The 24,716-nt window shown below is 47.1% G+C and overlaps 1 protein-coding gene across 1 annotated transcript in view; it reads right to left on the bottom strand.

Moving 5' to 3' along the window:
• The window catches only part of sptbn5 (spectrin, beta, non-erythrocytic 5), a 36,341-nt gene extending 15,871 nt beyond the window's left edge, over positions 1–20,470 (bottom strand). Inside the window, exons 1-50 of the mRNA XM_047341599.1 lie at positions 19,277–20,470; positions 18,442–18,528; positions 18,259–18,366; positions 18,057–18,141; positions 17,668–17,801; positions 17,282–17,502; positions 16,739–16,877; positions 16,474–16,605; positions 16,305–16,393; positions 16,068–16,221; positions 15,666–15,869; positions 15,243–15,449; positions 14,747–14,906; positions 14,373–14,509; positions 13,954–14,166; positions 13,624–13,776; positions 13,397–13,527; positions 13,071–13,322; positions 12,623–12,698; positions 12,247–12,458; positions 11,358–11,607; positions 11,132–11,271; positions 10,711–10,810; positions 10,222–10,392; positions 9,939–10,103; positions 9,582–9,671; positions 9,299–9,435; positions 8,755–8,941; positions 8,503–8,612; positions 8,294–8,384; positions 7,665–7,781; positions 6,776–6,933; positions 6,356–6,488; positions 6,031–6,176; positions 5,754–5,868; positions 5,543–5,653; positions 4,974–5,153; positions 4,687–4,890; positions 4,466–4,615; positions 4,271–4,375; positions 3,881–4,069; positions 3,650–3,805; positions 2,932–3,123; positions 2,760–2,855; positions 2,314–2,435; positions 2,126–2,240; positions 1,939–2,052; positions 1,447–1,568; positions 499–661; positions 226–414 (exon numbers count right to left, since the gene is read on the bottom strand). Of these exons, the coding sequence (XP_047197555.1) occupies positions 226–414; positions 499–661; positions 1,447–1,568; positions 1,939–2,052; positions 2,126–2,240; positions 2,314–2,435; positions 2,760–2,855; positions 2,932–3,123; positions 3,650–3,805; positions 3,881–4,069; positions 4,271–4,375; positions 4,466–4,615; positions 4,687–4,890; positions 4,974–5,153; positions 5,543–5,653; positions 5,754–5,868; positions 6,031–6,176; positions 6,356–6,488; positions 6,776–6,933; positions 7,665–7,781; positions 8,294–8,384; positions 8,503–8,612; positions 8,755–8,941; positions 9,299–9,435; positions 9,582–9,671; positions 9,939–10,103; positions 10,222–10,392; positions 10,711–10,810; positions 11,132–11,271; positions 11,358–11,607; positions 12,247–12,458; positions 12,623–12,698; positions 13,071–13,322; positions 13,397–13,527; positions 13,624–13,776; positions 13,954–14,166; positions 14,373–14,509; positions 14,747–14,906; positions 15,243–15,449; positions 15,666–15,869; positions 16,068–16,221; positions 16,305–16,393; positions 16,474–16,605; positions 16,739–16,877; positions 17,282–17,502; positions 17,668–17,801; positions 18,057–18,141; positions 18,259–18,366; positions 18,442–18,528; positions 19,277–19,357 (7,293 nt within the window). The 5' untranslated portion in view covers positions 19,358–20,470. The remainder of the gene's footprint in view (positions 1–225; positions 415–498; positions 662–1,446; positions 1,569–1,938; positions 2,053–2,125; positions 2,241–2,313; positions 2,436–2,759; positions 2,856–2,931; positions 3,124–3,649; positions 3,806–3,880; positions 4,070–4,270; positions 4,376–4,465; positions 4,616–4,686; positions 4,891–4,973; positions 5,154–5,542; positions 5,654–5,753; positions 5,869–6,030; positions 6,177–6,355; positions 6,489–6,775; positions 6,934–7,664; positions 7,782–8,293; positions 8,385–8,502; positions 8,613–8,754; positions 8,942–9,298; positions 9,436–9,581; positions 9,672–9,938; positions 10,104–10,221; positions 10,393–10,710; positions 10,811–11,131; positions 11,272–11,357; positions 11,608–12,246; positions 12,459–12,622; positions 12,699–13,070; positions 13,323–13,396; positions 13,528–13,623; positions 13,777–13,953; positions 14,167–14,372; positions 14,510–14,746; positions 14,907–15,242; positions 15,450–15,665; positions 15,870–16,067; positions 16,222–16,304; positions 16,394–16,473; positions 16,606–16,738; positions 16,878–17,281; positions 17,503–17,667; positions 17,802–18,056; positions 18,142–18,258; positions 18,367–18,441; positions 18,529–19,276) is intronic.
• Positions 20,471–24,716: the final 4,246 nt, after the last annotated feature.

Genomic DNA, 24,716 nt, shown 5'->3' with positions numbered 1-24,716 from the left:
ACTGTTGTAAATACATTTGATAATCTGTCAATCACATTGTGCTATCCACGCCCCAAATGGACCATCATTTACTAAATGAATATCATGTTGTATTGAAGAAGACTTGAAACCATAAAGGAAAATGGTTTTGAGTTCTAAAGAAACAACCAGTGGAGTCGTCCACTTTCCACACCCACAGTCTACGAGCACTTTGAGTAAAAGTCCATAATGATCCCCGGTGATCACCTTCAGGGTTCGAGCCTGCTCCAGCGTCGTGCTACGCTTCAGCCAGGCTGCGTCCAGTCCAGCTTTGGCTTCCTCCAGCTGGTTCAGAGCCTTCTGGAGCTCGGCTTGTGATCCGTGGCCAGACCGGATCAGACCCAGACCGAAGTCCCGTACAGAGGCGATGCGGTCGGCACGGGCGTTGATCTCTGTCTGGAAATATACAGGGTTTATTGTTGAATCTGATCAACTGTAATAATCCTGTAAAGTCTGATTACATTGTGGGGGGGGGCTCACCTTCCAGTCTTGGTGCTCCACGATGAGCCGATCGGCCTCGGCTCTGGTCTTGGGGAGACCTTTCTCTGCCATCTCCTTGCTCTGCTTGATGCTCCACTCCAGCAGGAGGCGCTGGTTGGCTTTGAACAGCTGCAGCTGGTGAGCTTCCTGCAGCTTGTCCTTCCTAAACAAACATCCTTTCCCATCAGTCTGTCACACATCCAACGTTTAGCAAAGTTGATCATCACACAAAGCCACGATGCGATTTGCTTTGCCACAGGAAGCAAATGTTTTACCACTGAAAGATTTACATGTGCGTTGCCGGGTTCTGGAGTCAATCCTGACCGAGTGTAGATGATCAGTTATCAGTTCAGGGGCGGGCGATAACAAATACACCATCACACCGGTGATGAGCCGTTTCCAGACATGACCGGCGGATAAAGTCCGAAGAATTGTGTCAGAGCTTTAGCTGCATTTCTCCTTTTACCCATGAACAACACAGCAGCAGGTTTTCTGTTTCCAGACTCATTCACAGCATCAGATCCTCCTCCTGGTTCAGGTGAGAGGGGGGGCAGCCGGGTGCAGCAGACAGAGACAGGAAGTGACGTGTGACCTCTGCTGCAGAGGTCACGTGATCATGTTTACATCACCTGACACCGTCGTCAGCTCTGATCACCACAAACTCTCTTCACATCTTCGTCTGTGTCTTCATCGTGTGTGTCAGCACTTCTTCACCCCCCCCCACAGGATCCCCTGCTGTGCTCACACTTTTCATTAGCACATGCACCTCCTCCAGAGAAAATAGGGAGGATCTGAGTTCGGTGCAAGTCTGAAAGCAACTGATGTCACCTGCGTGCCGTCCACCCCTAATCATCGGTCATCGGGGCCACGTTGCTATTGTTTGTAGTTTTATTACAGCGTGTTAATATCTGAAATATTATCCAAAAAATAAAAATCTGTCCTCCTCACCAGTGTTTGACTTCTTTCTCCAGAGTCTTCAGAGCCTTCTGCACCTCCTTCTGTTTGTTCCTCAGATTGTCGCTCATCGCTGACGGAGCCTTCAGGTGATGTGACGTCTCCTTCTCCAGAGCCTGTTGAGTTAAGAGAGAGGAAAGTCACTGTGAAGCCCCTTTACCCCCCCCCAGTAGCTGGCCATAAACCCCACCTCCTCCATGGAAACACACCTAACCAGTCATTTCAGGTCGTTCTCATCTGACTGTTGTTTCAACTGTTCATGTTTCTGTTTATTTGGTTTTTAATTTGTTATTTGATGATATAAAACAAAGTGACAGTCATTGACGTGATTGACAGCTGAGACTGACTTGTGACAGCAGCGTCGGTGCAGATCTCTGGACAGTGGGAGGAAATGGAGACGTGTCGTCCATCTTTATTTACAGTTTATGAACTTAACAGTTTAGCGTGACAGAAACCTCTCAGGCTCCCTGAATGGTCTCATCTCACCTTTGACCTCTCCCGGATGACCCCTGCCTCTCTCTCGGTTTCCTCATGACGTTTGATCCGGTTCTCTACGCTCTCCACATCCAAACCACAGTCCTGACCCTGCAGCAGCAGCATCTACACAGAACAAATCAAGTTAACACACACACAGAACGTCTCAGTGTGTAATCTGAGGTGTAGTTGGACCGACCTTCTCATTGGCTCGGTCCCTGACCTCCTCCAGTTCTCTGATGAGGGCGTGGATCACCAGCGCCCCCTCCAGCTTCCGCTTGTAAGTGCTGAGATCTCCGTGAAACTTGCTCCACCTCATTAAGACAAGACATTTAGTGCAAAGCTCAGAAGAAAAGCCACAGATGTGTGAGTGAATGTGAGCGTTACCTGTCGTTGAGTTGCTGTCTCCGCTGTCTGACGGTCACCAGTTCGTCGGCGCTCTGTCTCTTCTCCAGTCTGGCTGCCAGTCGGTCGATGGCTGTGATGTGAGCCTCGTCCACCGTTGCTTCCTACAGATTTTAAATTACAGGTGGAAATGCAAACACCGACATCTCCACAGTTACAACAACACATCACCACTGAGGAACATCTCTCCACCTAACCTGACAGTGAACAAATGAAGGACAGTGCTTCCATTCACCTGAGAAATGTTATACAGAAGATCTATTGTTATACTTTATACTAACAATAATTAGTATAGTTACACTCCTGCTCCCAGATGGAAAATACTCACTGTCAGTATCAGTTACTCACTGTCAGTATCAGTTACTCACTGTCAGTATCAGTTACTCACTGTCAGTAATAGTTACTCACTGTCAGTAATAGTTACTCACCCCGTCTCTGCCTCCTCTGAACTCGCCGAGTCTCTTCAGCAGTTGAACCCCGTGTTCGTAATCCTTTCCAACATCTCCAACATTAACCATCACCTCCTGAAGTCAGAGACCACACGTCACACACAGGAAACCTACAGATTCCCACTCCTCCACCACCTTTACCCCCTTCTACCTTCTGCCTGATCCAGGCCTCCACCTCTTCGACCTTCTGCAGGAACTCGAGGAAGTCTCTCTTATCTTCCAGAGCTTTCCCTCTGTTGGCCATGGCCTTCTTCAGGTCCTCCCAGTGGAGCTGCAGGGCGGCTGCACTCCTCTTCACCTCCTTGGCCCTTGGGCGATGAAGGGAGACCAGCTCCTCCCCGGCCTGGTGGCACAGAACAAGACAGTCTTCTGCACATGTCAGGTGAATAAAGGTCTATTCTGTGGTGGTAATGCACCGAGACGTTGGTTACCTCTCGCCATTAACCAAACAAAGAAGCAGATCTAATACTGGCTGGATCACTTTGGGCTAAAAGTGTAATTTAGGTTCAAACTTATTTCCCCATCATAGTTGTTTCCTCTAAATGTTTCCCGTTCTTCATTTCAATCCACTGAGCTGCATTTAATCTCATAAGGTTAACATCACATCTCAAGGCTTATTTATGCTGCAAACTCCCATGTGTCCTTACATTGGCATTATGTAAAGGACATAATGGATGTATTATTACCAATACATCCATTATGTAAAGGACATAATGGATGTATTATTACCAATACATCCACGAGAGGCCAGCACAGTATGGACAGAGGCCTCCATCTGTTTCCGTATCAAGCAAAAATGAGGCCCTACCTAACTTCCTCGTTTCTATTAGGTTGAATCTCATCGGTTCTCATCATCTCATGAATCCTACCAGCAGCACGGAGCTGATGATCTCGCTGTGCGCCAGGATCTCAGCCTCAAACACCTGATGCTTCTGGAGGAGCTTCATCTTGGTCTGCAGATTGGTCAGGTCGGCTTTACCGTCCTCCGCCATCTTCTGCATCCGCTCAGACACCCACTCCTCGGCCTGGCAGATGGACAGAAACACGTTGTACATCTATAGAATAGAGACACAGCTGGACAGACGTTTGTCCTAAAGTACCTCTGCAACATCTCGGCTGTAGATACACAGCATCCTGGAAAGCTCTAGCTCCTCCCTGCGTTTGATGGACAGCTCCTTGATCCTATCCCGTCTCTGGAGGAGGGCTCTGAGTTTGGTTTGGACCCGTCCACTCTTCTCTCTGCTCAGCTGCTTCTTCAGCTGCTCAGCCAGCTCCTTCAGCGAGAACAGCTGGAGCAACAGAGGGAAGGAGGATTTGAACGAGCTAACAACATTCACTCAGGGTAAAGGGACAGTACATTAGCCTAAATTTAGCTCGGATGCCCATTGTGTCCCTGGAGCACCAGATGATGAAACCAGATTAAAGTCTAGATCTCCACCAAGCAGCATCAACAACAGCAAACTGAGGTAACACACAGAAGCAGGGCGGACCTTGTCCTCCTGAGACCCCAGCAGCTTCTCAAAAGCTTCATGACGTTTCATCAAACCCTCCGTCTCATCCACCGTGTTTCCCAGAGTGCTGTTCTGCAACAGGATCTGCACAGAGACAACAGAGGAGTAACCAGAAACAAGATACTATCACCTCCCACAGTTTTCTACTGCAGAACTAACAAAGAATGAACGCACCTCCTGAGAGCTGGACGTCTTGTCCATGCTGTCGAGGTCTCTGTAGAAGACCTGCTCCAGGTAGACACTTTCTAACCAGATCTTTTTCTTGTTCCACTGATCCTCCAGTTTATCTCGCTCTGCCTGCACGGCGTCAAGCTTCTCCAACACCTGAGGAAAAACAAACCCCTCTGACAACAGATCCATAACCTCAGTGTTCACCTGAAAGCAGTCGTCCATACCTCCTTCCTGTTGCTGCGGCCCTGTGTCTGCAGCTCTTCTCCCATGTCCAGGGTCTGCTGGTAGGTCTCCTGTCTGGCCTCCCTCTCGGCCCACAGCTGCTGGTGCTGAGCGAGCTGGAGGTCGGCAGTGGCCACATCGCTGATGCTCTCCTCGGCGGCCATCGCACCAATCAGCTGGCTGCACCACAGGAGGTAGTCCTGCGCCTGAACGTCACAAAGAAGCAAATGTGACACCTGACCTATCAGCAGACGGTCGTTCGTCCCTCTTTCATTGAGTCTGTCCTCACCGTGTTAAGGAACAGGTATCGCTGACACGCTACTTTTAGTTCCTCCTCCCTCTGCTCGGTGTTAAGTCTTAACTCCTCCCACCGCTCAACCACTTCCTGCTGCACATTCTGTAGGCGGAGCTTCAACTGAGGCGTGCACAGGTCCAGGATGGTGTCCACAGCATCCAGCTGCTCCTGCAACTGTAAACATGACCTCATTATTTGATCAGGTGTTTCTTTTATTTTGTCCAAACACGTCTGTGAATCACTTTGAACACAAACTTTGAGGTTTTGTCTGATTCGATTTGTAATTAGGATTGTTGCAATGTTTGTGTCGAATTTATAGATATGATGTATTAATGTAAAGTTAAAGTTTTGTAGTATTTAAAATGACTATTGCAAAAGCAAGTTAAAATAAAACCAAACATAAATTCTGCCAGAACAAAGTTAAATAAAGTTTAGTTGTAATAAAGTCAGCGGTTGGCTGATAGCAGACGAGTGAGCCGTGGCCCGTCAGCTGTGACAAACCAACAGCTCTGGTTCCACCAAACAGGCTCCTTGATAAAATCCTGAAACCTCTGTGTTCCTACCTGCTGCTCTGTGGCGGCCAACTCGTGGAGCAGAGCCTCGTGCTTCCTCAGCTGTGACATCACTCCTTGGAAATCCTTTGCCACATCGTCAGGGATGCTCTTCTGTCGTTCCTTCAGAGGGAAACAGAGGAAGCAGACAGACGTTCTTTCAAACAACAAACTGAATATCAGACAGACGGAGACTCTGAAGCCTTCTGACGCGCTCAGATACCTGGATGAGCATTAGTGCGTCACTCAGGTCCTGGTAAAAGCGGTGACATCCCTCAGCTCTCTGCAGCTGATCCTGACGCCCTCTGGCCACAGCCTTCAGATCCTCCCAGCATGCACTGCAAACGATGTCAGAATGAACATTACATAAAGAATGAATTTGGATGATGTAAGTGTTGTTGTCATTCTTATTTTTGTTGAATATCATCCTTTGCAGACTTGTTTGTTTACGTGGACTTTCAGCTTTCTGCATTAGAGTGTGATGACAGTAACAACTGTACCCGAGCTGCTGCAGTGCTCCTCTGACGTCAGCGCTCTGTGGATGTTTGCTGCGGATGAGCCGAGCGGCTGCGTCGTTGCAGCTCTGCAGTCGCTCCTCTCCGACCTCCAGCTGCTTCAGGAAGCCTTCAAACTTCCCACGGAGCAACTGAAACACACACAGCAACACAGACGCTCTCGAAAACGCATCATCATTGGGACCAATCAGAACTTTTTCTCGAGAAAAACTGGTTTCTATCATGATCGGGATGTAACACATTCCAATGACATTACTGTGTAAAGGATTTTGGGACATAAGAAACTTTAAAACTGTTAAAGAGACGGAACCTGAACATGTTGATAGTCTTTGCCCAGGTCCTGAGACTCAGCCGTCTGTCTCTGCTGGTTCATCCATTCGTCCAGATCTGAAGATTCTTGTCTGAACTCATGGAGATGGAGGACTTCCTTTAACCTCTGACCCCTGACAGGAGACACATGGACAGTAAGACCTAAGGTGCAGGGACAGATCCTTGAAGAACAACCTCCAGTCATTCAGATGTCAACAAATATTGTAAAAGGAATAAAATCATCAGAACTGGACAAAGGTCAAAAATGTAATTCAGAGAACTGATTGTGGAACTGTGGAGCATTGTTACACATTGTAAATGCTTTGAAGTCAAGAGTCAGAAATACAAATCTGTGATTATTATTGCGGCTGCTCTGGGATCAGCTGCATCTAAAGAAGTGAAACCTACGATCCTGCTTTACCTGAGAGCAGCCTGGTGCTGCAGCTGCTGGTTCAGGCTGTTCAGGTGGCTGTAGGGTCTGCTGAGCTCCTCCAGACTCCAGCTCTGAACTGCCTGCTCCACCTGGTCCCCCAGCTCCTCCACCTCCACCTCCAGCACCTCCAGCTGGCCCTCCAACACCTGCAGAGGGACCAGGCTACGGTTCAAAGATTCATACGTCACACTCTGTTAGTGCTATGCACAATCACCACATCATATATAATGTATATACAGAATGATGATCTCAAAATGACCACAGGGGATCGAATGCTCGGGTCAGCACACGTATGTGCATGTCAGAAAACATTGATCACAGATGTCTTCAACTGGAAAAACAAAGAAAGCTGTCAGTAGAGGACACAGGCTGAACAGAGACACACTCATATCAGTCTTATAAGTACTCCTGGTTTTTATCATCACATCAAGATCCATTAATTATTCTCTGATAAATCAGTGAAATACAGATTCAATTCCTGGATCTGCCCCTGATCCAGATCCAGATCCACACCGAGTTCACTGGAAATCTGTTTATGATTTGTGTTCTTCAGACAGGGGCAAAAATATAAACTGTTTGATTGAGGTAACAAATAGGGAAAGCTTCCAGGAAAATAATATAAACAGATAAATAATATATATGTTTAAAAAACCGAATGATACTTTAAAAAAAGGTTTTAAATCATATATTTAATTTTGGGATGAAGTGTGAAGATAATTGTTTTCTTCAGTTCTGTTAAGGAGGATGTTCTGCAGAACAAGTTCTCTACCTGAGAATACAATGAGCACAGTAGGCCTGATATTCACAGTGATGGGAGTTCCACAGGGAACCAGCTGATCTCGTGTTCTGTTGAGATCAGACCTCTTAAGGTTGGTACCTGGTGTTTGGTGAGGAGGCTCCGTGTGGCCAGTTGGTCTTTGCCGTAGTCATCGGTGTTCACCAGGTTGATTGTCTCAGTGAGCCTGGACTCCAGCTCGGAGCAGTCAAACAGCAGCTGAGACAGATCATATTCATATTCAGACAATATTCAGACAGAGTCGGTCAGTTTCATTCATGAATATGATATGAATGAAAGTTCAGAGAATGTCAGAGTGAGAATACACGAGGATATTGTCCGATATCGTCGCAGCAAGCGAATCTGCATGTAGATGATTTTCAGTCACACGACAGACACAAAACAGAAAAGACACAAAAAGAATAATCTAGATCTCAGAAGAGGAGCCATACAGGAAGAGGATGCTGAACACATCCACTTGGACAGAGGAGCTGGAGCTGTGGTGTTGATGTGCTGAAAACATTAACAAGTCATATCCTGCGTCCTGCTGCTCCACCCAGACTCCACCCACACCTGACGCCCCGGAGACGCTCCTGTTGTTGGGAGCACGTCTGACACGGAGAATCTCCGGATGCATTCTTCTTGTGAAAGGAAAAATCCAGAAAATGTCCAGACCCAGTTGTCCAGGCATTCTCCAGAGCTTATGTCCGAAGGTGTCTGGACTCTCTCACCTGTTCTCTGGCGACAGCCTTGCTCAGGTGGGCGGCTCGTCTGCTGCAGGCCTCCTCTAACTCCTCCCACTCAGCACTCAGGTGGCAGCACCTGCAAAAACAGATGAGACGAATCTAAAGACAACGTCCTCACTGCTGCGTCACAGGATTCAAACTGGAGCTCTCCTTGTTCCTTTCAGGGGGACGTTTACAGGACCAAAGACGAGCACCTCTGGAGCACTTCCTCTCCGTCTGATTGGCTGCTTTTGGCCAGACTCCGCCCTTTCTCCAGGACCTGGTTCAGGTGCTTTTGATGAGCGGTCACTTCAGCCTGTAGCTCCTGGATAAACACACACAGGCTTGGTATGAACAACAGGTTTGTATCTGTTAATAAATGTGACACGTAGAAGTTAGTCACAAACCAGCCGTCAGTTCAACCATCATCAGTTCACACTTTAGGTCTAAATAAAGAAGTTTGGTACCTTGTGTTTCTGCATGAGGCTGACGGCTCCAGCCAGGGACTTGTCGTATCCTGTGGACCCGGAGGCAGGGAGATGTTCCGAGGTCCAGCTGAGCTCCAGGGCCACATCGTGATAGAAGCCAAACAGCAGCACCGAGGCCTCCAGCTGAGCCCGGCGCCGGGCCAGAGGCTTCTGGAGAGATTTGAATCTGCAGCAACGAGCTCGTTAAATCAACATCGTCTCCTTCAGGTTCCTACGTTTACAGTCAGTTATGTTCCTGGTTCAACTTAATGTTGTCATGTTTTTTTGTTTAACATTTCAATCTTGTTAACCACTGTTTAGTGTCTGATTCTACATGAATCCTAACTTTATTACTGACTGAGCTACCTTAGCTTGTAAAGCTAATAATGTAATGCTAACGTTAGATGACCCTTGGTCCTGACGACCACATCACACTTGGCTTGGTAAACACAGGAGAAAGCAGGTGGAGCTGATTATCTGAGCCTTGTGGGGCTGTAGCATCACGAGGGGCATCAGGTTTTCTATGGAGCCCTGCAGAACTTACAGAGTGAGGTAAGTGTCGGTCTCCTGGAGGATCCTGTGAGAGTCAAAGTGTTTGGTGGCGAGATGTTTGGCTCTACTGACGATGGAGTTGATCTTGTCTGCCAGCTCCTTGGCCTCCTGCTCCAGCTGCTGATGCTCCTTCACACACAACACAGCAGGGACTAACTTGACTTGTTGCACACCTTTCGTGGTTTGTGGAAAACACTTGTCACGACACAAATAGGGAAATATTTAAATAATTTAATGTTAAAAGGAAGGGACAGGTGTTATACTAGTGTCCTCACCTTTAGCAGCTGTCGACTGGAGCGCAGGTCGTGACCTGTGGCAGCGTTGTTCAGCATCCACTGGATGGCTTCTGTCTTCAGTTTGGCGTCCTGAGGAGGACGAACACAGAGCCGTCAACAGTAACTCAGAAATCACACATCTCTCAATGCACGACTGGTTTGACAATAGGGAAACAAAGTTCTTAACCAACACAGAGTTATTTTGTTAAGTCACAAGCAGTTTCTTTAGTTGGCTATAGAATAATTCTGACAAGTGGTAACCAGTTAACTAATCTATTAACTGATGTGTTCACTGTCAAGAGTTCACTCAGTGCACTAACTGGTCTGATTTTTAGATTGTGTGAGTCAGTTGTTTACCTGAAGCAGCTCCATCAGCTGCTCCTGCTGTCCTGCCTGTCTCAGTTTGTCTCCTCTGTCCTCCATCTTGTCCTGTAGTCTCCTCCACCGGCTGCTAAGCTGAGTCGTCTTTCTGCTGATGCTCTGACTGTTGTAGTGCTCTTCAGCAAGCATCTCCTCTCCCAGCTGAACACAGAACAAAGTTAATGTCTTCTTGCTGTTCACATTCACGATCTAGCTGTTCCCACGGGAAATAGATAAACTATTAACATGTGGTTTTCCTGGAGAATCACCGTTTACACACCTGAACCAGTTTGTCCAGCCAGACCTGATTCGCTTGCATCTCCTTCTCAGCTGCCTCGTGTCTCTTCAGCTTCCGGAGGACGTTGGTGGGGTCGCGGTAGGACTCGTCCTCAGCCACCTTAAACTTCTCTTCCATCCACAGCAGCAGCTCGTCGGCATCCCTCTGAAACTCCTGCAACACAAAAGAGAAGCTAGAAACCGGGAAACTTAACAGGCAGCCGTTTTTATTTCACTGCGCGATACAAGAGATGAACTTTATTCAATTTGTATTAATTTAATGAATTATTATTTATAATTTTCAGCAAATCTTTAAGGTTATTATGATAAATGTTTGCAGGAAATCTGTTGGAAAGTATGTGACCAGCAAAATAAAGTGTTACTATAATACACGTTTTAGATAATGGGGGGGAATTAACCCTTGGTGATGAGGAAACCACAGCATGATCGTTACGAATGACTTTCTGAATACTGAATACTGATTTAATAATACCTGGTACTTCTTCGAGGCCAGCAGCAGACTCCTCCTCTGCCTGCTGCCGTCCTTCAGCCTCCTCTTGGCCCTTTGGATGCTCCTGCTCCTCTCCTTGATGCTGCAACGTCAACTCAGTCTTTTTAAAACAGAATTACATGACACACTTCATCAGTTAGTTACATTTGTTTGTTGAACACTTGACTAGAAATCCTTGTTTCTGTCGAAAGACGTGAGATGAAGAGTTCTTCAGATACTCTGTGTTGCACTGAAGGAAGGTAAACGTGCTGATTGCATATGGGGGAACATTGGGTGTAAAGTGGGGAAGTAATATTGTAAAGAGTTTGGTCTGGACCTTGAGAAAAGTGTTATTATTTAGTGCTCCTACTGAACAAAGGGTCAAACGTCCACATGTCTGGATGTTGACCTCCCTGTCTCTTACTGTTCAGCAGCATAGTGCTGTCGGTTGATGAGCTCCAGGCTGCGCTCACTGAACTGATCAATCCGTTGGTCCAAAGCCTTCAGGAGACCTTCCATCTCCTCCTGCCGGCCCAGCAGACTGTGGACACTGTCCACCGAGTCCTGCATCAATGACCACAGAGATACTTAGGACGTTACACCTTCAGGGTGGATGGACCATGACACGGATCAAAGTGAAGCATCCTCACCCCGACGTCTTTGACCCTGAGCCGGGCTTCATGTCCGGACAACGCCGCCTCAATCCGGTCCCCCTCCTGGTTCAGCCTCTGGAACTCCACCCCCTGCTTCAAGCGCTCATTCCTACTGGTCCACAACCTATCCAGTTTGGACCAATCAGCAGTGAGATTGTCCAGGGTTTGCTGGATGTCAACACTACTCATCTTCCTCAGTGAAGAGCTCTGATGAAGACAGTTCCCCAGCTTCTCCACGTCCATCAGCCTGAGACAACCAGGAGAATATCCAGCAGCTCATTGACACAGTAACTCTTAATGACTTTATGTTAACTTATATAATTTGATATAATAATGGACTCAGACTGGTCAGCTTCATCTTATGGAGGTCTTTGGATGCCAATAATGAAATTAAATAATAAAATAAAAACTATTTCTATTTGTGCACACAGAATGAAAAGGTAACTATGCATCGAGGTGCAGTGCTCCTGTTTCCCTAAATGGAAAAAGGTCGTCGGTGTTCAGAGCACAAACAATCAACATGAAATCACAAACAGGAATTTTGAAAGTAAATTTTAATTTGTGTCCTGGCATTTCAAACAAAAGAAAAGTAACTGATGTGAAAAAGTAAATTTCACATTATTTCTCTTATGATACACAGAACAATATTTGTCAGAGGAAATTTAATTTTATTTCTGAAAGTTTACATTTGAACTTTCCATTTAATATCAGCATCTACAGACTTCCATATTTTGCCTGAAATATATTTTTGAGATATAAATAACAGATTCATGAGAGTTTTTAGATGCAGACGAGGAATAGAGACTGAAATACAGAAATCCATTCAGGCAGTAATGACCTGTGCTGTGTTTTATTTTGGCGGGGCCTCCTGACTGCTCCTCTTTACCTGCTCCTCTGATCCTCCATCTCCAGCCACAGCTCCCGATTGTGTTCCAGCAGAGCAACGGCCGAGGCCACGTCAGCAGCCGTCTCCTCCTGCAGGAGGCGCTCCTGCACGGAGCCAGCCCAGCGCCGCAGCTCTTTGGCCTGCTGCTGGAAGCCCTGCAGCCTGCGGGCCTCCTCCAGGAGGCGCTGTCTATCTGCAGCCTGATGCTTCACCTGAGAAACAACAGAGCTGATGATGACTGGACGGTTGACACGTGGGTTTTTCACTTCCTTCCACAGAGTTACACACTTTGCAACTTGTATTACCCTCATCCACATCATGAGATGCGTCACTGCTACACAATTACTCAGTTTGTGATGATGATTTGATCTCAAACCTGTTTGAGCAGAGACTCCAGACGCCGAACCTCCTCCATGATGGCTGCACTCTCCGCTGGACTGCAGTCCTGCTTCCTGTGTCACAGGAAATAAACACTGAGACAGGGTTCACTGCTCCCCTCGCTGGGATCATGGAAATCACCATAAAAGTCAAAAAGACAACAAAAGTTGTTGTAGAATTTACAGAGTTCGTCACTATCACAGACCCAACAAACAGAAATCTAGAATGTAGGGATTATTAAACTGGATTTTTGGAGTTAAAGTGTCTTTTAATAATCTCTTAAACTAATAAGTCTAGAACTGCAAAGGTTCCACAAAGAACAAGTCTTGTTTCTAATCTTTCTACTACATCAAATGTTTACAGAGTTGATTTTTAATTCTTTACAACATAACACATTCTTCTTCTTGTTTTTCAGGAAAGGTCCTCCAGTGTTGTCAGACACGTACATCTTTGCAACGCTCTTCAGGTAGGAGATCTTGCCCTCCAGGGTCTGGATGTCTCTGAGCGCCTGAGCCTGGTTCTTCTCCTCGGCCGACAGCGTGAAGGAGCTGCAGCCCACGTCCACGACGTCGAGCCGGGTCAGCTGATCCTGCAGCAGAGCTTTGGCCTCATCGCAGCTCTGCAGAAAGGACTGGACATCTGCCGTACTCAGCAGCTCGTGTCCCTTCTCATCCTTCAGCTGTTGGATCCGATCCCACCTGAGGGCAACAACAGAATCAGGTCATCTACTCTCTGCGATGACTGACGTAGCTGGTTTTCCACTGTTTCGTACCTGTTGGAAACTTTCCTCTGCCTGGCCTGGATCTCTCTCTGTTTACTGTGTCGACTCTTCACCAGCTCCTCCGCCATTTGGATTATGTCATCCAACTGGCCACGCCCACTCATCAACTCAGTCAGGAAGTTCTAAAACCAGAAGTCAACGTCAATATTAGCAAAATGTCTGTTTGGAGCCAAGTAAATAAACTAATGGTCATTTTGTTCATGCATCGTGCTGGAAACCTCGTATTTGGCCTGAACGACTTCCAGGTTGTCAGAGTCGGTGCTGAAAGTGTTCAGGATGTTCTCCTTATCCTCCATCCACGACTCAAACTCCTGGCAGCTGTTGTAGAATCGATGCAGACGCAGCGTCTCCTCCAGACTTCTTGTCTTCGACTGAAACACAAGACATCATAGTCTTTGTTTGTTAAATATTGCTGCCAAAGAGGTAATTACAGGACGCTGATGCATTGGAACCTGTTGGACTCAGTCCAAGTGGTTAAGGGTCGTGGCAGCGAGCAGCAGAGTACTTCATTATTATCGGCCTCCATGTCCCTGATGTCCCTCTCTCACCTTCAGCAGGTTGTGTAGGGACTTGTAGTCCTCGTCCAGTTGAGTCTGTGTGCTGTCCACAGTGTCTCTCTGGTACTGTGGGTCTGGAAGCCATGATGTCTGGATCTCCGTCGTGCTGCGACGCATGGAGCGGCTTCGCCTGGGGCGACTCGTCTTCCTGCCCGGGCTCACTGGGACGCCATTGGTGCTGACGGGCGTGGGGGGTGGAGGAGCCTGAACAGGAGGATGTTGTTAATGACATGTCGGAGTCAGGATCAAAATGGAAATATACAATATTTTGGTTGGTAGTAATTTCTCTGTGGCTTTATAAAGGACTTGTGCAGTTTATTATTTCACTGCATGTAATTCACAGTGAGTGATAATTAGATGTATTACTAATAGTTGTTAGTGCAGTGATTAGATGATTGATCTGATCCTACTGTGGCTGACAGCAGGCTGAGGTAGGTTCTGGGGATGAGCTGCTGGTTTCCTCTGCCGTCTCTGGCAAGAACTCTGTCTCCATCCGGCTCAATGCTCACAACGATTACAATCTCATTACGATCCCATGGAAACTGGCCTGGATGGAAGACAACCGTCCGGTAATATATGTGACAGACAAGATTCTCCAACAGGTCAGATCCTGCTCTACTTGAAATGTTGAATGGGTCTCTGACCAGTGGAGTCCGAGGACAATGTGGACAGAGACACCTCCAGTGTGGATCACATGGTCCCACACACCTTGGAACAGTAATAACAGACGTGTCCTGTCCAGATCAAATCATCAGAGTATTAATATTGAATGGCTCTGCTGTACCTCTGCTGTATCTGAAGCGGACCTTGGCCTTGCTCTCCTCACTCTGCAGGGGGTGGCTCCTCCCTCCCTTCAGGCTTGGTGATGAAGCGGCGGTTCCTGGCTCCTCCTCCTCTTCAGATGAATCACTGTATTCCATCACTTTACTCTGCTGAGGCTCCGCCTACACAGAGTGTGAGCACAGGGTGAAGAGGTGAAATACAGTAACACATGAAACACACAACTTGATCTAGTCTCTTCACAGACTCTCTCCTGTCAGGTGTTTGAAGCAACTGAATCATTTCCTCTGACATTTTGCATTTTGCATCATCTGGCGTCTCTGACTTTTGGGTTGGACAGATTTTCTCTCTCACTCTACATGTCAGCACACTAAGAGGCTGAACTTAAGATTTTCATTACATTTAAAAACCAAACCAGTCTGTGTGTAAACTGTTGATACTCTCAGATGTATAGAGCCACACGTAGGATCATGGACTTCATGATTTGAGCCTTCACTCACAGTCAGAGCTGTTAGCTGCGCAGCGCTCTTCGCCTGCTCTGACAGCCTCTTCATCTCGGAGGCGTAGGCCACCATCTCCTTCTCCAGTCGCAGGTGGCGCTGTAGCAGCGCCGCCGTGCTCGACTCATCCTTCCCTCGGTCTTCGCTGGTCAGCAGCGGTTTCCTGTCTCCCAACCACGAGTTGGCCTCTTCCACATCTGCAAAGTACTGAGCAGAAGAAACGTTTGTTAATCTGTCAAACTACAGAGGTCTGAGATAAGTCCCAATCAACCTAACCAAGCTTTAGGGACTTGACACTAGGAAGGTTTTGTGCAAACTACTATTATTATAACTATTATTATGATGTTATGTTAGCTGAGTATAGAGTTAGTCTTCTTTCTGTTGCTCTTCTTTCACCTGTTACAAAGCGTACACCTGGTTCACCTGTTTGATGGAAGCGGCAGCCTGCAGCCTGTTGCGGCGTCCCGTCACCTCGTCGGTCAGGTGGCTCCACTGCCTCTTCAGAGTCCTGGTCCACTTCTGGACGGCTCGCTGGTTGACCCGGCTCTGCTTGGACAGCTGGTCCTGACCTCGACCCAGAACTCCCTGGTACAGAGACTCCTGGGCCTGGATCTCCGCCTCCAGCACCTGAGACAATATAATAAAATGTGTTGAACTGACCAGAGGTTCCCATTTTAAATAAGTTATTCCCACTAATCAGTCATTTATACCAAGAAGGAATAACTTATCTGAAATTACTTTCTGAGGCTTTGCTCATTTTCTCTTGAGGAAATGTTAAATATTTAAAACAAGGCACAGAGAATCATGTGACGTTGTGCGTCTCACCTTGTGATTGTGTTGAGCCAGCTGGATGTGGCTGAGGTCTCGTCCCAGTCCGGCCGTCTGAAGTCTCAACCAGCGCTCCCACAGCCACGCCTCCAGCTCCTCGCAGTCATGGAAGAACTCAAACAACCTCAACTGAGCCTCCAGCTGTTTCCTCCTGAGGAGACAAGTAGGTGGTTCCACCCAGGAGCTACGTTCTTCCTGAATAAGCTTTTCATAAAAAGTGAAAGTGAAGAATACCTGTTGCTGCTGAGCGACACCAGAGACTTGTACTGAGTGTCGAGAGCTCTCACTCTGCTGTGAATCTGCTGACCGTCGCTCACTTTCCCCTGAAAGAGAGAGAGAGAGGTGAGCTCGTCCACCTCTTCATCCAGCTGCAGCAGCAGGTGTGACACCATCAGGACTGTACCAGAGCTGTGCTGCTGATGGCGGCGATGGTTTCACCCTGAGCCGAGATCTGAGCTTCTAGGAGATCCTGCTTCTGGAGGAGAGACTCCACCTCCGTCAGCTGCTTCCCCAGGTCAGAGGAACTGGCCTGGGACTGATGAGCAAGAAGAGGAAACTAAATACTGATCCTGTGCTGTAACATGTGTTTTTATTACTAACAGATCGTACAAAGGAGCAACACACATTTGAAATTCCAGCTGCAATCTTAAAAACCAAAGCATATTCACCTGGAGTTCTTTCAACTCCTGGGAGACAAGTTCGATGTCTCGGAGGCAGCTGAGGGTTTCAACTACATTACCCAGAAGCCCCCTGTGCTCCTGCAGCTGCTGCAACAGCTCCTTCCACCGGTTACGAATGCTCTCCTCCCTTAGGAGCACAGGATATATACATATGGTAACGACCAGTTTGACAGACCAGCAGACCAACACAGGACTGTATCAGCAGCACCATTGTTCTTCTCTTATCCTGAACCTCCAACCTTTCACCGTTTCAAGTCAGATCATCTACAATGAATCAACATTTACTGGTTTCCAAGTGCTGAATATCACCTGTATACTGACTTTACTTTCACCACTGAACTCTGATCAGCTAATCTTTGAGTTCAAGTGATGACACCTGATTTTACTTCTCTTTCTTCAGTTCTCACTCATCTTTCACTTAAACCAGCTCCTCATCCTCACATACTCCTGATACCTGGCACCAGTCTCACCCCAGTGAACCTTCAGGTCCTCAGTCAACCCTGCACCTGATGGAGGACACAGGTCACTCACCGCCTGATGATCTGCTCCTTGCTGTGGTAGTTTCCTCTCTCAATGGTCTTGGCCATGTCTCTCAGGGCGGTGAAGCGTGGCTCTCTGGCCAGAGCGTCTGTGGCGAGGGCCTCCAGACGCCGGCCGGCTGCCTGCACCTCCTCCAGGGTGGAAAGAGCTCGGACGTCCTGCCTCCGGATGAGCCGCACCGTGTCCTCCAGGTACCCCTCTCTCAGAGCAGCCTGAGGACCAATACAAACACAGCACTGACTGAATTCTGGAATTCATCATCAGCATTTTTTTAAATTGTCGATCCCAATATCTTATCTGCCACGACAAACATTACAATTTGCCTCCGAAAGGATCAATGTGCATTGTATTCGATCTTTTCTTTTAGTAGCATCTACCTTCCTCCCAAACTTCTGGGCGAGCTGCTCCAGGTTCTCCAGACGGAGCAGCGCCCCCTGCAGGGCACCTTCTCGCTCGTGTTCAGCTCTCTCCAACAAAACCCAACTCTTCTCTATGTCACGCAGTGTTTTACCTACACACACAGAAACACAATGTTAAGTAAGAAAATGTATAAACATGAACAGATAAGAACGAACTGAAATACCAGAAACCCTCTTGGACAAACATGTATTTAACAAGTGCTTAGATTGTTGAGTTTGGTCCATGTCCCATCTGCTAACATGGAGGAGGAAGGTTAATGACCTGTACTGCAGCCAGCCACCATCTTTATTTACAGACACTGCTGTGGCTAACAACAGATACACCGCTCAGACAGTAACTGGTTTACCCTCTGGAGGATTATAGGACCGCTGGTTGTTGGCGGCCAGCTGCGTCTTCAGACTGAAGAGATGAGCCTCCATTGCCCCACGTTCCTTCAGAGACAAGGACACATCCAGAAGCACCAATAAGTCAAGACTCTCATGACAATGACCAGAGAAAAGCATATTTAGTTAGTCTTTCCCTGAGAGAACGGGAACATGGAGTCTCACCTGGTACTTAGGAGGTTTCTCCACTGTCCTGTAGGTCTTGAAAGCCGCCACCAGCGTCTGCATCTCCTTCAGAGAGTTTGGGAATCGTCTGTCATTCAGCTGAACCACCTGCGGTTAGACAAGAAACCATGAGTTCATCCACACAGCGGCTGCACTTCCTTTCACTGGTGCTGGTTGTGTTACCTTGGTTTTGATCCAGTGCAGCAGATGTGAGACCATTCTCTCGTACCGCACCTTCATGTCATCCAGCTCCGTCAACATCCCCACAATCTGAGCAGACACATAGGAGCAAGTCGTCAGAGTTGTTCTTCAAAACGGACCTGATGCACCTCTGAACACAAAGAACCTAACGCTGCCATGGTTCTCGCTGTGATTCCCTGTGAGCGTTGTGCGACATGTTAAGATTTGGGCCAAGTCAGCCCATCAACCTGCGATGTCCGATTCCTCCTCTCCCCCAACAAACCTTGTCCCTGTTGGGTTTCATACATGTTGAAGGCATCTCTCTGTAAACTGATTAATACAAATAAAACAGAGCAAAAGTACAAAATCTGAGTCTTGTGGATAAAACAGAAGTTTTCTGAGCAGTGTTTTGTCATCAGACCTTTGTTGTATTTGTTATAAGGATTACGCTGTGAAATCAATTAAAATGGCCGACCCAGGATTTTCTTTTCATTAATATTTCCACATTATTCTGAATTTCTCTGGAAATAATGATTTCACATGTTGATGAAAGATCTGTGGTGCAGATCTGGATAATGATCTGAATTTCATGACTCAACTATTCATGAAGGGAACCGTAACAAACAGCTGAGAAGCTTCATAACTACCAACATGTAGCTGTATCATGTACCAACGGTTTTATATGAAGAATATATCCAGAGACCTTCAGAAGCAGAGTAGTGATGCACTCTCCAAATGCCCTTCTATGTGTTTAGTGTTTTTCTCTGGACTCCGTGGTTCCTGTATTGAAACTGAAACAGAGCAACGGGACATGATGCTGGAGAGACGCAGGACAAACCTTGTGGTGGGATCGGGTGGATGACTCCCTCCTGTACTCCCTCTTCACCCACTGACCACTGAGACTTCCTCCCACTGACATGTTACCTCGACACTGTTGGCTCCTGCTGCACTCGGTGTCACAAACACGTGACCCAGGTGGACATGGACACAGCTCTCGGTACAACCTCACTGTGAAACATCACTCTGCCACATACCTGTGCAGAGTATAGCCTGCCCCTAAAACACACCTGCTACACCTGCTCCCTCCAATTAAAGCTCTTAGAACCTCTAGCTCATCTGGAATGTTCCTGCACACATGTCCTGCTTCAGTCCAGATGCTAAAGACCCTTCCAGATGTGTAGACTGCACCTGGATCACCTGATGTCTCCAGTTTGAGCCTGAATTACTTTATTAAAACCCACAAACATTCCTACACCATGGCTGAAAACCACCTGATGTACTGGGAAAGACCCCACGGGCCATTTCCTGTCCTTTCCATGTTGGGGGTTTCAGCAGACACCTGGTGCAAACTGCATCTATCGATATAAACCATCATTACGTGACACCAGGTAAATCACTGGACCTCGGAATACCTGGTACATAAACATCAACAGCAAATATTCCAACCATCACAGCTGAACATTAGGAGGTCAGAGAGAGAAGTAAACTACCCTCAACTTTTTAAAAACATTAAAATCTCAATCTACATTTCCTGTGCAGGTACATCTACTATCAAACGTGCTTTTAATGCAGCAGAGCTTATAATTCACCAAACTACGAGCGGTGAGGCCACGTGGACAGAAGTCCTCCCTCATGGTTCAAGTTATATAAAATATGAGCATATTGAGACTCAAACACACAACAGAGCATTAGTGAACCAGCACGATGCTGCTCAGATAGAAAGACACTTTGAACAGTCCAGTTCCACGACAGCTGAAAACCTCTGATTATAAAACTGGAAGCTCCAAATGTAAATATGATTGAAATACCTCCGTACGATCAGAAACCTGCTCCATCACTTCTATGAAAAGACAAACTGCTCGCTGACCAAACCCACAGAGACAAACGACAACAAATAGAAACCAAGTGGCCTCTGAATCCAGAGATCAATCTAAGGTTGGTCTGTTTCCTCGTGTTGTCAGGGGCAACAGGAGCTGAACCCGACTCCGAGCTCGGACTTCCACAGTCCAGACCCGACCCGTCTCTTCTCCTCTGCCCGGGTTTCTGTTTCTGCTGCTGCCTCCAGCAGCGTCTCAGTGCGAGTGTGTGTGATCTGATTAGCTTAGTGTCTGCAGCTCCGCCCCCTGACCTCACAGGATAGAGAGGTCAAGGCTGCACTGTCACCTCACCTGAAACATCCCCACTATTATTACTAAACTATCATCAATTTAAATAAGACTCTGCTGTAAGAAACGTGAGCAACATATCTTGTGTAATGTAAATATATTCTCTTCATTATTGACATTTGTATTACTGGTGTCTTTCTAGTTCCTCCTGATTGTCCTCAGCATCTCCTGCTCACATGAATATACAACTTTGCACAGCAGCTATTTCCTCTCTAGATTCTGTTATTAACTACATTCACCCAGCGTGATGCTGTGGTGTGAGTTCTGTGTGCTGCAGCTCTGCAGCTCTGCAGCTCTGCAGCTCTGCAGCTCTGTAGCTCTGCAGCTCGAGGCTGAGCTCCCACGAGTCCTGATTCTTATCTGACTGTAATCCCCGCCACCTGATAGGCCGGCAGTGGAATCTGATGGATTAGAGAACGCCATGATGCTACAAACCAGCCAATGGTCAGAGAGGAGAAACTGTCTGTGGAGGAGATTTCAACCCAGACTGCTGCTACAGTACCAGTAGCAGCCTGCAGAGGGCAGAGCAGTCCAAGGTTTGTACAAAGACAATAATGAATTTATAGAAAACCATTGAGCATCTTTAAGATATGACTGAGTTCCCACAGCAGAAAATATCTGACTAACTTTACATGGACAGCAATATTAAATTATTATAATTAACCCGATTAAGACAATAGTCTGGATAAGACATTATCATGTAAACAGCATGTTCTGATGACCTTATCCTGAATAAGGTCATTCTCAGAATGTGGAGTATTCTGATTTGAGTCTGATTATGTTGACATGTTTTAATCACATTATAAAGTCCTGAGTTTCCACTACAGGACCACACGTGACCTGAAGTGTAAAATATGAGCAGAATATTCTATCAGAAACTCATGTAACACCATAACCAAAATACTGTCTTATTCTGGATACGATCAATACATCAACTTAATCAAAATATTGGTCTTAGGTCATAATGTGTGATAGGATAGTGGATCAGTGGCGCCCCCATGTGGTGTTGCTTCAGACCTTCGCAAGTCTCTTCTGGATGGTCTGTCCCTGCTTCATCTTGGAGAAGTAGTGGTAGTACAGGGACACGTAGGTCATGATGGACTTCTCGTCAGGATGAGGGACCACCATGTCCTCCACCTCCAGCAGCTGCATGATCCCAAACTCCCGCTCCGCCAGAGAGAAGGCGTGCTCCAGGTTAGGGCAGGGGTCGTCGCCATGGAGACGGTGATAGTCGAAAAGGTCCGGCCTGGGGCGAGGAAAGAGAGAGATTGGGGGGGAAGAGTGTGAGTGTGTGTGTGTGTGTGTGTGTGTGTGTGTGTGTGTGCACGTGGGTTTTACCGGTGGGCATGGATGAGGGCGTTGAAGGCCAGTCCGTCCCTCCAGCTGGACGAGAAGTCCTGCACGTTGACTCCACCGTAGCCCGAAGTTTTCCTCTGGCACCAGATCAGCAGAGCCTCCTTCGCCGAGCGGTGAGCGACACTGCCGCCGCCCGCCTGGGGAGGAGAGAAGAAGAAGACAAAGGAGAAAGAAAGAAGGAAAGGAGGCGAGGACGTAAGAAAAGGAAATGTACAGAAAAGATCAAATGAGAAGACACAAGGGAGAAAAAGAATAAGAGGGAAGAGAGGTTAGGAAGAAAGAACAAAAACAGAGAAGGAAGAGAGAGGATGGAAACAGAGAAGAAGGAAGAGAGAGGATAGAAACAGAGAAGAAGGAAGAGAGAGGATGGAAACAGAGAAGAAGGGAGAGAGAGGATGGAAACAGTGATTCAGAAGAGGGAGAGAGGACGGGTGGAGGTGGAGAACAGAAAACAAGATGAGACAGAAAGAGGAGAGGAGAAGCCATGAAACAAAGGAGAGAGGAGAGGAAGGAAGGAGGAGACGCTGTTAAGTTACAGGTTTCAATTTGTTCAAGTTGTGGAATAAAACAAAGACTCTACCTCGTCCAGGTTAATGGGTCCGATCTGGAACCTGAGGATGATGATCCACAGCAGACCCAGGATCAGCGTCCGGTCCCCGTCCACCACATTCTCTGGACCAATCAGATCCACCCGAATCTGACAGAGGAAATCGTTTAGAAACAGAGGACAGGTTTCCATGCCACTGCAAAACTACTGCTGTTTCAGGATTGGAGCAGACACACATTGATTTCATGGACAGGTCAGTTACCCTGATTTCATGGACAGGTCAGTTACCCTGATTTCATGGACAGGTCTGTTACCCTGATTTCATGGACGGGTCAGTTACCCTGATTTCATGGACGGGTCTGTTACCCTGATTTCATGGACGGTCAGTTACTCTGATTTCATGGACAGGTCTGTTACCCTGATTTCATGGACAGGTCAGTTACCCTGATTTCATGGACAGGTCTGTTACCCTGATTTCATGGACAGGTCAGTTACCCTGATTTCATGGACGGGTCAGTTACCCTGATTTCACGGACAGGTCAGTTACCCTGACTCCGACGTGGTTCCGAAGGCAGTCCTGATTTCATGGACAGGTCTGTTACCCTGATTTCATGGACAGGTCAGTTACCCTGACTCACGGACCGGTCAGTTTGATCTCGATTTCATGGACGGTCTGTTACCCTGATTTCCTGGACGGGTCAGTTACTCTGACTCCACGGACGGTCAGTTACCTGACTTCACGGACGGTCAGTTACTGACTCCACGGACCGGTCAGTTACCCTGACTCCACGGACCGGTCAGTTACCCTGACTCCACGGACCGGTCAGTTACTCTGACTCCACGGACCGGTCAGTTGCCCTGACTCCACGGACCGGTCAGTTACCCTGACTCCACGGACCGGTCAGTTGCCCTGACTCCACGGTCAGTTACCTTGGTCTTGAGGAAGTTGATGGCGATGCCGTTGTTCTCCAGGCAGTGGACCCTCAGGCTGCGTCGGCTGGGCGCAGGCAGCGTCTCTCTGGAGATCAGCTCCAGCAGTCGGATCAGAGCGACGCCGGCCTTCAGCTCCGTGTAGACGTCCGTCAGCTCCACGCGCTCCTGCAGGAGGTCAGGACAGGTTATGACTTCTCTGTCCGCTAATTATGGTCCAATGAATATGCACGAAAACAAACAGCATGGCGATGTTTTATAATAAATATAGTATTGAGCCGTACATCTATGAAGATAAATGTTTGGTTCACAAAGTAGAGATCGACACATCACATATAACATCTGTTTTAAAGATTCACAGCAGATCAAGCACAAAGAAGTTAAATACAGGAGCTACTGCATTAATGTCCTGGTGCTTCTACCTGAGTAACGGATCTGATATTAATAGAACTGATCGATAGAAGCATCACGTTCTCTAATGTGTGATTCAGCACGTGTACAGTTGTGTGACAGGCAGGAGGTTCGGAGCCAAAAGGTTAACTTTCATTTTAACAACATGCGAGTGTTGGGTGCAGCTTCCCCCTGAAGTGTGTTACATCACGTCTCCGTCCAGTCGGGCTCAGGACATCCTGCTTATCTCCAGGTCAGGGGCCCCGTCCTCCCAGCATCTTAATGTGGACGCTCCTAACTTAGACTGTGAAGTGTTTGTTCCAGAGGAATTTACAGGTTATTAATCAAACCACCTCAGAACAAACATCTGACGTCTCTAACACTCACACTTCCATCAGCACAAAGTCCTCCTGAATCCAGTTTCTAACTCAAGAGTCCTGAATCCAAAGCTCCTCCATCAGGCTTGATGTCGGACCGAGTCGGTTTCTGTTTCTTCCCCTTGTACTTGATTAGTCTGCAGATTTTTCTTCTGGATTACACAACATCAAAAATAACCTATTCTCTGGTTGCAGTTTCATTAGTGTGAAAATGAAAACCTACAGATGGTTGAACGTTGGAACTGACCGTCCTTCATTTGATGATTCCAGTTTGAATTGTTATGGACGTCTCTTAAGGGAACAGTCACATGTGGTCATTAAAATGATATTATGTTTTAGGATCATACTCATAAAAGTAAATAGAAGCTGTAAACCCTCCTGACCTCACTTTAAACATGTAGTTTATCATTCACTAACTTTCTGAATCTGTCAGTGTCCTCACAAACCGTATGAAGTCATGTTAAAGTCTTTTTGGCACTTTTACATTTTAATCATTTCACAAATGATTGAAAT

The sequence above is a fragment of the Hippoglossus stenolepis genome, chromosome 10 (genome assembly GCF_022539355.2).
Source record: "Hippoglossus stenolepis isolate QCI-W04-F060 chromosome 10, HSTE1.2, whole genome shotgun sequence".
In the NCBI taxonomy this organism is placed as follows: domain Eukaryota; kingdom Metazoa; phylum Chordata; class Actinopteri; order Pleuronectiformes; family Pleuronectidae; genus Hippoglossus; species Hippoglossus stenolepis.
This window is presented reverse-complemented; position numbering and strand designations above follow the sequence as displayed.